General features: G+C 38.8%; 1 protein-coding gene across 1 annotated transcript in view; it reads right to left on the reverse strand.

The window, feature by feature from the left end:
• Positions 1-13847, reverse strand: part of ACBD6 (acyl-CoA binding domain containing 6) — a 110017-nt gene that overhangs the window by 66901 nt on the left and 29269 nt on the right. The window contains exons 5-6 of the mRNA XM_087726893.1: positions 6789-6894; positions 1888-1977 (exon numbers count right to left, since the gene is read on the reverse strand). Coding sequence (XP_087583019.1) covers positions 1888-1977; positions 6789-6894 — 196 coding nt within the window. The remainder of the gene's footprint in view (positions 1-1887; positions 1978-6788; positions 6895-13847) is intronic.

Consider the following 13847-nt stretch of genomic DNA (forward strand, 5'->3'; position numbering starts at 1 on the left):
ACTTATGTGCTCAGTATTCTTTCAGCATTCTGTATATGTTCAGGAGTACAGTACCTGTTCTGTCCCCACTTCTTTGCTCGTTAACAGACAACAGGCGGACAAACTTAAAAGGAAAGAACTTTATCAGTCCTCGGCTCAGACTGGCTGCGAGCCCAAAAATAAACATAAAGTCTCTGACAAGAAGATAACAGAATGCAAAACAAAACTCTTACAAAGCAATTCACTTCTCCAAGTGTCTCCTTGAATCAGGGTTACAGAAAGCCAATCACTTCTCCAAGTGTCTCTCACAAACAAACCACGACCGATGAATGATGAACGTTGACTCCTGCAACCAGGGCGTGGCACCATCTGTTCTTTTATCACCAGAAGACGCCACTAACGAGCCTCAGCTGCATTGTTAATCTTGCATCCCGACTCAACTCACAGCAAATTTCTGCTGAGTCACAACAAGTACCTATCAAGGGCTCCTGATGAATGTCAGGTATACCTCTATAGAAATTCTCCTTCCATTCCATATTAGCATAAACACGTTGCCTGTAATTATGGAATAGCTCTCCTTCTGCAGCAGCTTTAGGCCTCTACTCCTCATAGGTGGAGAAAGAATATTTTAAACAAACTTTCCATTCTGTTTTCTATTTATTGTTTTGTATTCATTTTTCATCTTAGCTTTGCTCTTTTGTTTTCTATCTACATAGTGATATGCTGTCAGGCGCAAGAGATCAGGGCCAAATGTTAAGTTCCAATTAAACTAATTTATTGCTTATGTGCAGGAATCTAGTCAACAAAAAGGTCAGCACTATTTTGGTTGCAAGATAATGGAATTCAAGAGGGTTGGACTTAGACTATGTATAGGGCTGATTCTGCTTTTGATTCCACCTCAGGCTCTGCCACTCCTTCTCCTACATCTGCTGTGCTATTTCATAGGTGCTTCTTACCGTTTTGTCTGTGTTCTGACCCCCACCCTCGTTCCACACCAAAGCACACTCCAAGCCAGAGATAAATTACAGCATTTAATTAACAGACAAACAGGTCCTTGGCAGCAACCCAGCACAGACAAGCTTGGCCAGCAATAAACACAGATAAGGCTTGGCAGCAATCCAGCCTGCCAAGCTCACACAAAGTTCTCCGATATTCGATTCTGTGTTGACTTCTGCAAAGAGGGGCGTGTGCACAAGTAGCCTTTTTATAGTCTGGAGAGGAGCCTAATGACCACCAGCTGAGCGCAATTATCTCCTGTAATTGCGTAATTGTTGCTGACGCCTAGTAGCTCTTCGGTGCTGGGCATCCAGGAACAACTCACTACTGGCTTCCGGCTCACTCTCCCTTGTTTCCTCCCCACTGATCCAAGGCTCAGGTGCCTCCTGGTGGCCAACCAGCCTCTCTGCACCCTGCTCGGAGTCAGAACCCTGTCCAGGGTTCTCCACATCCTCCAGAGCCAACTCATAGGGCCCCTTGCTGTCGGAGTCTGGTGGCAGCTCCAACGGCTCCTGCTGGGCCACAACAGTCTGCTCACGTAAGAGTACATTTTTCAATCTGCTTTTTTTACCACCAAAATAAAGAAGCAGTCACTGTCCATGTCTCCTCACATTAACACACTAATAGGACAGCAGAATTCTGAGTGGACCCACGTGAGAAGAAAAGTGTCAAATAATCCTTTTCTTGCCACTACTGTTTTCAAACCATGTCATTTTTTAAAAAAATGTCCTGCATGAAGTCTAATATAATTCTGATAACAAACAAGGTAATCAATAATCCTGTTAAACCACTAAAAGGCATGAAATAATTAACACAATGAAAGAATATTGCAAATACCTAAAATGATCTACTGTAATTTCTTTACTTCAAAATATATAAGGGGAACACATTCATTGTAGCTTCAGCTCCTACCTGGCTATTAATATCAGCAGTGTGCTGGAGAAGCACTGTAGCAAGTTCTTTGTGTCCTCTATCACATGCCCAATGCAGCAGAGCTCTGCCCTAAAATAACAAAGAAGAAAAAAGTTAGTTAAAGTTTGGTAGCACATCACGTATCAACATTATACCAATTACATTCACGCTAACAGCACCACTTTTTCTTACTGAAATGTCTGTATAAATCAGAAATGTATTACCAACCATTATCAGCCTGAAACGACCTTTTGAAAGTTACAAGCAGCACCAAAAAGCAATGGCCATCACATTTATCCTATTCAACAAAGTGAATTAGTGAAATTAATTTGAAAATTAGCAAATTTGGAAGAATATAGCAGTAGTAGACTTATATACCGCTTCATAGGCCTTTCAGGCCTCTCTAAGCGGTTTACAGAGAGTCAGCATATTGCCCCCAACAATCTGGGTCCTCATTTTACCCACCTCGGAAGGATGGAAGGCTGAGTCAACCCTGAGCCGGTGAGATTTGAACCGCTGAACTGCTGATCTAGCAGTAGCCTGCAGTGCTGCATTTAACCACTGCGCCACCTTGGCTCTAAGAAAAGAAAATGTTATATCGTACCAGTAGTTGATATATCTATTTGCAATTTTGATTGTTTCACTTTGTTTCCTTTCTTCCAAACTAAGGTGAAAAGAGGTGGGTAAAATGAGGACCCAGATTGTTGTTGGGGGCGACATGCTGACTCTGTAAACCGCTTAGAGAGGGCTGAAAGCCCTATGAAGCGGTATATAAGTCTAACTGCTATTGCTATTGCTATAAGAAAGCGAATCTGTATCTTTATAACCTTTAAGAATTTAAAATAAACAGCAAAAACAAGACAAGGTGTTGGCTTTAGAAAATTTTAAATGAATTAAAGGCTGAGAAATATGTTGAAATATGGGATTTTGAATACGAAGATCTTGAAATTAATTTTAAAGAATAAATGCATTTTCATGAAAAAGAAAAACTGTTTTCATTATTGGAAGATAACTAATTTATAATGTTGTTCAGAGATATTTTTGAGGAATTATATCACACTCTTGAATCAACAATGCCAGTTATGTTGTATGCTCTTATGAGCTCTCTGTTCCCAGAAGAAACTTATTTCACTTAAGTGTGGAGAACAATGTAAGAATTTCCTAATAGATAAAATAAAATAAAACAAAAATAAGTTTTAAAAATTAAGAAGGAAATAAAGATGCCGCTCCCAGAGGTCAATTGGAATAATTTATTCTTACCGGACTTACAAAAAAAGTTTTGAATGAAATCAAGACAAGGGCCACTGATTATTTGATTAGATTGAAGAATTTATTCTTACCGGACTTACAAAAAAAGTTTTGAATGAAATCAAGACAAGGGCCACTGATTATTTGAATAGATTGAAGAATAAAATTATGTTCCACAAAAAGAAAGAACACAAAGTTGGCTTAGTATGGGTAGTTCTTTCTAGAATTGTTGACATCTGGACTGGAAAAATATTGCATGTTGGATTTGCTTGTACCTAAGAGTTAATATATAGAACAAATGACTTTTATATTTTTAAGTAATATTATTATTTTAGGCATCTATTGGATTTTTTTGCTTGAGATCTGGATTGGAAAAATAACACTGCTTATTGGACTTGCCTACAGTTAAGAATCAAGTTAGGAGATTGTTGTGGCCCAGCAGGAGCCGTTGGAGCTGCAAACAGACTCCAACAGCGAGGGGTCTTATGAGTCGGCTCTGGAAGAGGTGGAGGACCCTGGATAGGGTTCCGATTCCGAGCAGGGTACAGAGAGGTTGGTTGGCCACCAGGAAGCGCCTGAGGCATGAAGCAGTGGTGAGAGATGAAGGGAGTGTGCTCCTGATGTCATGCCTTGGAGCAGTGACAAGGAGACAAGGGAGGTGGTCCTGGATGCCCAGCAATGCTGGGCAGATTGAGGGAGAGAACAGCTACGCAGTTACAAAAGATAATTGGACCCAGGTGGTTGTAATTAGGCTCCTCTCAGGATTGTATTTAAGGAGAGACGCTGGGAGGAGTCTGGTTTACAGGATTCAACTTCACTCTTAACACTGGAGAAGCTGTTATCTGGCTCTGTCGAAGTCTGAGTTGCTGCCAAGGTTCTTATCTGTTTATTATGCTTGGGCTTTCAGCCACCGAGATTTATCTTTCCTGCTAATAAAGTGATGTGGAATTCCAGTTAAGCTTGTCTCAGCATTCGTTACTGGACGGAGGAGGGGATCAGAACAGGAGATGAAAAGGTTTATAACTGTTAATCAAAAAAAGACAACCAGATATGGTGAAGTTGTTTATACTTATTGTGATGAGAGTGGGAAGTTGCTTTCTTAGTCTTTTTTTTTCTTTTTTCTATTTTTTCTTTATTTTTTGCTTTTCTGCACCTTTTACTTTCTATTTTCTTTTTTGGGTTTGTATTATCTTTTAATGTTTACATTTTGCATAAAAATTATTGAAAAAAACCCAACCTGAAAACTTGAAAATCTTAGAATGGAAGTGTTTTTCCAAAGTACTGTGATTAAAGCACTTTTAAAGCATAGGTGAAAGCTAGGAAATAGTCTGCTGTCTTAAAATTTGATACGCTTCTCATATAGGAAATATTTTATTTACTGCAATGTTTATCATTTCTATTTTCATTGTTTTCACACAACTGTAAAAATCAAAATATTCTTAGGTGTAGTAGCAAACCGGTTTCATCTCTAACATGAAATATTCCTATATGAACCTTGTTTGAGAAAATGACCATTACGTGCTTACTTTTCAACTGCATAAATGTACTTAAATAATAACGTCATAAGAGTTATTTTTACTGCAATAAACTACTGCAATAATCTAAAAATTATAAAATCAAAGAAGAAGCATGATTACTAAGCTAAAGAAATAATAACATTACCTGACCAAGAACTATTTTTCAGAAGCAAATATGCTGGCTGGAAATTTGTAAATTCCATGCAATGATTTTAACTACTGTAGAGATTTGAGAATTAAAACTGATCATGTGTCAAATCTTCATTTATAATTCAAACAAATTTGCCTTCTGTAGCTAAAATATATTTGCCCTCTAATAGCACTAATAGAGTCAGAAGCTCCTTAAGCACTGAGAAGTTTCAGTTCACTTCATGCAGGATGAAGGCTTCTAGCTTTGAATTTTAAACTCTTTCCTCTGCTTTCAACAAATTAATTTTGTTTGAATTCCTGATTAATAATAAAAGGCCATGCCATCAGCATTCAGAACTCCAGCCGGGAATGTCATGGCTCAAAGGACAGAAATCTGCTCAGCGCTACAAGAGAACCCAACTGAATTTGCGGCGTCTCAGTCTATGAATGCGTAAGCACTTCATCTGTTCGCTACGAAACAATGTATTGGGACACTACACGTGTTGCAGACCAAGAGCAGAACAAGCAGGCGGTATGACGATAAGGGGGAAGCCAGCATGTTGGACAGCTTTTAATTTTGTCTGACCATAAATACAACTGGGCCACAGAAATGTGCTCTTCTAGCAACTCTTGGGTTTTAAAAAAACGAGATTTCGCTAACTCCGTTCCAAGTATTTAAGTTAACACCGCTACAGAATTATGAGTGCAGGTGATTGTTGCAAAGCAAAAGATAATTGAATGGCATCCTGTTTGGTGTTTCTTTAAATGAATTTATTTCCCTGAGTTTAGTTCAGCTTCTATGCACACAGAACACAAGAAGAATACTAACTTGAATAAGCAGCATTGTTAAAACTTTTCCTTCTTAGCAGCATGGTGTGACAAGAACAAAAATTGCTACATAAACGCAAACTGATTAAAAAAATATATCACAGAACCTCTTATATGTTATATGGCGGTTGAAAGCCAGGGCCTATTAAAGTGGCAATATTTTAGCTGACCACAATAACACAGTGTTAAAACAGAATGGAAGAATTCAAAACAAAATAGCAATTTTACAGGAAAAAAAAAATCAAAGTACTGTAGTTCATCCAGAGGACCCACAGATCTGCTCTGACATAAGCTCTAGACCAGTGATGGCGAATCTTTTTTCCCTCGGGTGCCGAAAGCGCATATATGTGCCCACACCCATAATTCAATGCCCCGTCCCACATACCCCTGTGCATGAGCACGCAACACCCCACCCCGTGCCCGGTTTTGGGCCTAGCAGGCCTCCCTTGGAGCCTGGGGAGGACAAAAACGACCCTGTGGAACGATCTCCCCGTCGAGATACGCACCCTCACCACCGTCCGGGCCTTCCGCGCAGCCCTTAAGACCTGGCTATCCCAACAGGCCTGGGGATAAGTCTCTAATTTGCCCCACCGGAGTGCTGAATGCAAGTTGTGTTTTTACTACTTTATTTATTTTGTTCACATATTGTTTGTTTTGAATTGCACCCCCTCCCTAATGATTGTAAGCCGCCCTGAGTCCCCTCAGGGAAAAGGGCGGCCTATAAATCCAAATAAAATAGAAAATAGAAAATAGAAAAATGGCCTCCCCCAGCCCCCCGGAAATCGGAAACTGATTATTTGTCTTCTTTTAATTCTTTATTTTTTTTATTAGTTACTTTTTTTTTTGTAAGCCGCCCGGACTCCTCCGGGATTGGGCGGCCTATAAATCCATTAAATACAAATACAAATACTTGGCTTTTCAAAATATGTTCGGTAAATTGTAACTATTCTCAATTTTGAAAGTCCAATCATGTATTATGGGCTTATTTCTAAGAAGCTGCATATTTTTACAACAGTAAAATAAGCTATATAAATAAGATACACAGATAAAACTGGACAATTATATCTGCATAGAGGTCTGGCCAAACTGGGACAGAGATACAGCAGCTTCAAGGAAGATTTTAAAAGACATTAATCTCATATATCAGACTTACTGACTGAACCCACCCTGGCCCAATACCTTGTCGTCTTTTGCGTTCACGTCGACTTTTTTTGATCGGATGGCTTTGGTTACATGGTCAATGTTGTTTTCTCTGCAATAGTCAAATATGTTCTTATCTTCCTCCCTAAGAAGAAATAAAAAAGGGGTATATTCCCTGTTACCAAGCAAGAAATGCAAACTTACACAAACATGATGAAGAGAAGCCAGCTTTTTCATCAATTCAATCATTTTCCCGTTACTGATTATTTTAAACTTTCAGTGTTTTTGGCAAATATTGTAGACATCCTGCATCACAGAACACTTAAAGTGGTTAGAGTGCAGCACTGCAGGCTACTTCAGCTGACTGCAGTTCTGCAGTTCGGCTGTTCAAAACTCACCGGCTCAAGGTTGACTCAGCCTTCCATCCTTCCGAGGTGGGTGAAATGAGGACCCGGATTGTTGGGGGCAATATGCTGACTCTGTAAACCGCTTAGAGAGGGCTGAAAGCCCTATGAAGCGGTATATAAGTCTAACTGCTATTGCTATTGCTAAATAATATACTGCAAACAATTCTCAAAGAACTGTAAGCTATAAATCGGTTTCATTTAGAAAAAAAAAAACCAGTATGCATTTCTCATAATAATTGGCCAATGCCGTTTGGCTACTACCTGGAGGAGGGCCCTCTCTGTGGCTGCTCCGGCCCTATGGAACGAGCTCCCCGTGGAGATTCGGACTATCACCACCCTTCAGGCTTTCCACAAAGCCCTTAAAACCTGGCTGTGCCGACAGGCCTGGGGCTGATGAGTTCCCCGCCCCCACTCGAATTGTGTGGGTGTCCCTCTGGGAATAGGGCGGCATAGAAATGTAATAAAATAAAATAAAATCAAATCAATAATTCAAATTTTAAAAGAAAAAAACCAATTAATGTAGTTATTTGGGAAATCTATTCACTGTCTTTTAAATGTGATGCTAATATATCTAATATAAATTTGCTCCTCACCACTCCCTTCTTCAGCAAATCTGGGTTCTTAGCATAAGGAAAGCAACTCTCTTATCTTAGGGACTACAAACAAACAAACAAAAAGATAAATTATCTATTCAGAGGCCTATCTGGCAAAGAGACATTTATTCCAGCTTCTCTTCCTGAACACTACTGTAACTTTTGCCAAGCAGTGGATTATTTATCTGCGAAGGATTTCAAATACTTGGAATTTACGGTAGAAAGACTTGAGGCGTGAGATGAGAAAAGAAAAAAGAAACATAACTGAAACTATATCAACACATTTGTCCTTACCATGTTCATATACTGGCTTTTGTTCTTTAAACTCAACTCTCTGCAAAAGATCCCTCAATTCCATCCAATCGTGGCATTTTTGATCCCCCCCCTTCTCACTGTGTTCACTCTTTTTTTTAGTGATCTGATCTTCATTGCTTTTCTCTCACCTCAGTTTACATCTTTTGTACTAATAAAACGTTTCGTATTTAATTCCCATCCGTACATTCTTAACATTACAGTTAAGTCTTCTTGTTTTGCTATACATAATTAAGTACCTTATTTCCCACTGCATTCCTTTCTACAAAAGGGACAGAAGCACCCTCTTTACAACATTCATTTTTCCTTCTTTTGTTCCAATGTCTCAATCTTTTTAATAAATATTCTATCACGTTACACAATCTTATCTATTTCCTCCATTAACTTGGAATACCTTGGTATAATTCATTTCTTGTCAAACGTTCATTCAGGTAACATGCAATGCAGAGGGGGGGGGGGTGTTTGCTACTGGCATTACTGCCGGTTCGGTGCGCAAAAGCCCCCCACCTCTGATGCAATGTATCTAATATTTCAGCAAATGTTAGTTCTCATTTAACAATATAGTTTCATTTGCAGAAATATACAAACTTTCATGTCATAATTAATTTGTAATGTCACTATGAGTAGTTACAATCAGGCTCTTCTCTCCCCTTCTCTCCCTCAGGCTTGCCCCACAAAAGCCTTTCCTCGCCTTTCCCCTTTTCTCCCTCAGGATTGCCCCACAGAAGCTCTCCTCTCCCCTTCTCGCCCTCAGGCTTGCCCCACAGAGGCCTCTCCTCGCCTATCCCCTTTTCTCCCTCAGGTTTGCCTCACAGAAGCTCTCCTCTCCCCTTCTCTCCCTCAGGCTTGCCCCACAGAGGCCTCTCCTCGCCTATCCCCTTTTCTCCCTCAGGTTTGCCCCACAAAAGCTCTCCTCTCCCCTTCTCTCCCTCAGGCTTGCCCCACAGAGGCCTCTCCTCGCCTTTCCCCTTTTCTCCCTCAGGTTTGCCCCACAGAAGCTCTCCTATCCCCTTCTCTCCCTCAGGCTTGCCCCACAGAGGCCTCTCCTATCTTATCCCCTTCTCTCCCTCAGTCTAACTCCTCTAGCATCAGAGCGTTTTTCAGGTGGGGAGGGGGAGTAGAATGTCTAAACTCCCAGCCCGCAGGCCGGATGAGTCACGCGCTGGCCATGCCCACACCCAAGTGACAGTTGAAACAGAGTTCTTTTCAGATGGAGAGGGGGAGTAGAATGTCTAACTCCTTAGCATCAGAGTGTGTTAATAATAATAAAAGAAATACTAATGATCTGATGGTCATTTCAAAAAAATTCTTTCTTAGTGAGCACCTAGAAGCCAAGAGGAACATACGTGCCAAATTTCAAGTTTGTAGGCTTCGTTTCTGGAGATTTTGTGATGATGCATGAGTGGCATTTCATGTGTGTGTGTGTGTGTGTGTGTGTGTGTGTCTGTGTATTGATTGATATAAAAGCCTAATTAAAAATATTTTAATAAAACAACAATATGTAAAAAGAAAAAAAAATCTCCTAAAACAGAAAATAATAAGAAAAAAATTCCCCCTTATCTCCAACAAGTACATCTTTTTCTGAATGAAAACCTCAAATGTCTTATCATATGTTGTATTACCTAGGGAATCTTCAGCAAACATCTATTTTTTTTAAAAGGAAAAAAATATATTGTTGAGAGCTGCAGAACCATCCGGTACTGGAAATAATGCTTAAATCTTCTTTGTCAGCTTTCCTAGCATGTCAGCTTTGAAACTAAAGAGCCAACTGATAAGATGGCTGTGTTCCATCACTATTCTTCTTATTTTTCTGAAATCGTCTAACTGTTACAGAAAGATGTACCATGTGCCACAAACAGGTGGTCTTCCCTTTCTACTTGCCATTGTGCTACTGAAGCAAGAGATGGAAGCCAAGACACAGTTGCAACAGATACTGTTTATGTCAAGGCCCTCTTACACCTCATAGGGCCCATCCTCTCATAATCTCTAATTATCTCTTCGTTTAATCGCCCCATCACTTCGGAGGCTCTCTTGGGTACAGGAAGAGGAAAAGCTCATTAACTGAACCCTTTCTCCTCTCTCCAGCCACCCATAGCTTTTAATTGCTTGGTGTTGTTATTATCTATCAGTGCAACTGGGATCATTTTCATAAGAAAAGGCGGTGGTGGGGGGGAGAGAAGCAAGCATTGTCCCTGAGGAATGCACTGCAGACAACCCTTTGCTTTCTCCATTATTTATGCCAGCTGAGGTTTTATAGGCTGAATAAATCCATAACTCAAGTTTATTCTGAGCAGTCTGCTTCCCTAGAGAGGAAGTGATGCCCACTTGCCTGAACACTTCTGTGCTCTCCTCAGAGAATAACCCGAGCCTAATGAGACATGTGTTACCCAATTGCCGACGCATGAAAAAAGTATACACTACACGCAAGATTAGCAATGCAAGAACCTGTGAAAAACCACATACACCCTCCACTCAAAGCAACATACTTTTGTTTCTCTCTCAGTGCAAGGGAATTTAGCTTAGCAATATTCTAGTTTACCTGGATAAAAATACAAGCATGCTCTGTACTTGTTAGAAAATGGGGATGCAAATAAACGCTGTATGTTCCTTGAAGAAAATTTATGCCACTGCCACCAGTAACCCATTGCCTCATTTGATTTCAAGCTGTACCTCGGTAAACTGGAAAAAAATATTTTAATCAATGCTTGGATAATAAATTGTAATTATTTGGAAAGCTGATTTTTTCCCCCCTTGTTTCCCTTACGGCTCTACCATTGATAACGAATGTAATGTAGTATTTTAAATGTTAGCGAAATCTACTAAATGATATTGGTTGCATTATTTCTGCTCTCCTTTATTTTTAAAGGACAAGCATCCTCTATCTCAGTCCAAGTGGTGACAGAATTGTTTTGTGGGGAAACTGGAGGAAAAAGATGTATTGGGTATATTCACCACCTTGAGTTATTCATTAAACTCAAACATAAATCATAAAATCATAAAGGCGGGATAAATAAATAAGTAATTTCTTTGCCCTTTTATTTGAAAACATTTCCACACTCGCAGAGTTAGTGAGTTATTTCTTCTTGGTCCTTCCTTTAAAGCAGGCAACTACAATACGAACACCTTATCTTAAAACATTTAAAAGTTTAAATAAAACATTTAAATGTTTACAATACAGTGTTCTTATTGTAGTTGCCTGCTTCAAGTTTTAAATAAAAAGTTTAAACAAAACATTTAAATGTTTACAATAAGGTGGTTTGTTTTTTTCCCCAATGCTTGGGAACCTTTAAATCTGGCAGTATCACGAAGGAAGTTTCATAGCTCTTTAAAAGACAAAAATCCGTAGAAGCCTTGATTCCTAAATTCTAATTTACTGTAGAAGTCTTTTTTCAATGCTTGGGAACCTTTAAATCTGGCAGTATCACGAAGGAAGTTTCATAGCTCTTTAAAAGACAAAAATCCGTAGAAGCCTTGATTCCTAAATTCTAATTTACTGTAGAAGTCTTTCTTTTTTATCCTTATCTCTTTATTGGAAGAAATTTATATAGCTTCTTAGATCACAGTTTGATGTGATCAAATTTTGACGTATAGAACTGGTTTTTTTCTTAAATTTAAGCATCACTCTCCCTCTTAAATGCTGTATACTCTTCTTCAAATGTGATCTCAACATATGAGCAATCGCCAAATAAACAAGAAGAGGGAATACACAAGCCTAACCTAACAATTCATATTTTGGCTTTTTATTGGGGCATTGACTATTATTGAAAGCATTTGAATAATACAAAAAAAAACAAAAACAAATTAAGAATCAGGATTCTAGTAAAAGAAATTATTACCTGCAAAATAAATATTAACGTTGATTAGACAAATATTTATTTACTAAATTTATATGCTGTCCATCTCATTCTTCTAGGATTTTAGGATTTTATTTATGATTTATAGGCCGCCCTTTTCCCTGAGGGGACTCAGGGCGGCTTACAATACATGGGAAGGGTCTCTCTACAAAAGACTCTATGAAGAGTCTCTCTACAAAAGACTTTTCTATGTCTTTTGGAATGAAAAAAAAATGTACATCTCAAAAAAGGCTGGAATAGGTCCTGGAAAGAACATTGTACCTCTGGACAAAATACTAAGAAAATCCTCCCTCTACCCAATTGGAAAAAAACACAAATGATAGATCTCTTATCAAAGAAAGAAACTTCATTTTGGTGAAGACAAACCTAAGTTATTTGTAACTTAAAAGTGATAACGTTTTTGAGGTGTATCTCCAAATAGGTAACATAAAATGTTGAAATGAAAAAATCATATTTCTTATTTCCATAATTTATGCACGTAAGGAACCTGGCTGAAACTTAGGAATCTATTATAAATTTTAATGCCTTTCAAATGTTGTTCTAGATGTTATATAAAAAATAACAACAGAGATGCATCTCTCTCTCTCTCTCTTTTTCTCTTTCTGATGTTTAAAGGAACATGCTCATTTTTTTGTCTGAGTACAAAATTAATGCTAGGAGAAATCCAATGATATCCATAGTATGGTTTCATGTTTATTTCTCCCAATTTAATGATTAACATTCCTAACAAGAACTTGAAACTGAATTATTTCTGAATTATTTGTTTAGGGAAAATGTATAAACTGTGCAAGGAAAGCTGTTTTACATTTTTTTTAGAACTACAGTACATACATGTTCATGTATACTTTTACCTCTGTTACTTCCTGTCAAAACTGTTCATTTATCTCTCAGACCAAATAATCAATTCTAGAGCCATCAATCTTTCTATTTCTGTATTAGGCTGGTCTTAACCCAAAGAGTTGCCAGATGGCTGCTTGAGTTAATGAGATTAATAACATTCTGATAAATTACATGGCATCAGAGTGAAAACTATGATAGGGACTATTAAGCGTGCTAGATAAAACTGGAGGTTGGAGGACAGGAGTCTGTAATACAAAATTTGTTGACTTTCAAATTTCATCCTTTTTATCTAGATTCAAGGAATCATGTTTCTCTGCAATGACTAGATGTAGTCAAGTACCAAGTGTGGTACTTTCAGCATTTATCTTAAAAGATATTTGGGGATTTATTTATTTATTTATTAGACTTATATACCGCTTCATAGGGCTTTCAGCCCTCTCTAAGCGGTTTACAAATTTTTTAGCAAATTGAGTCAGCAACTTGCCCCCACAGTCCGGGTCCTCATTTCACCCACCTCGGAAGGATGGAAGGCTGAGTCAACCTTGAGCCGCTGAGATTTGAACTGCTGAACTGCAGATCGCAGTCAACTAAAAGTGGCCTGCAGTACTGCACCCTAACCACTGTGCCACCTTGGCTCTTATAATAATCAACTTTTGTTTCAAATCCTGGTTTGAATTTGAACCGAACTGCTAGGAATCCAAGGAAGAGTTTTACTCACACAAACCAACAGAATATCATCCAGTCAAACACCTTACCCACAAGAGAGCAGAGGTGGGTTCCTACCAGTTCGCACCTATTCGGGAGAACCGGTTCGTCAAATCTACCGAACTGGTTAGAAGGGGTTCCACCAGTGGACCCGGAAAGCAGGCCACACCTACAGAAGAGGTTCCAAATTTTTTTGAAGCCCACCACTGCAACAGAGGCATGTGGGAATTAACAATTTGGTTCTCTATTCTCAATCTAGAAATTTGCCACCTATGCTACCAACGATGTTATTACCCTTATCTGAAGATTGAATTCACAAATTGTTTTCACTACTACCTATGGAAGGAAAAGGGAATGGCCTTAAAAGATAGAGGAAAAGCAGCTAAC

The sequence above is a fragment of the Thamnophis sirtalis genome, unplaced genomic scaffold (assembly GCF_051295495.1).
Source record: "Thamnophis sirtalis isolate CommonGarterSnake01/CBP01778 unplaced genomic scaffold, rThaSir2_p1.2 scaffold_12, whole genome shotgun sequence".
Classification (NCBI taxonomy): Eukaryota; Metazoa; Chordata; class Lepidosauria; order Squamata; family Natricidae; genus Thamnophis; species Thamnophis sirtalis.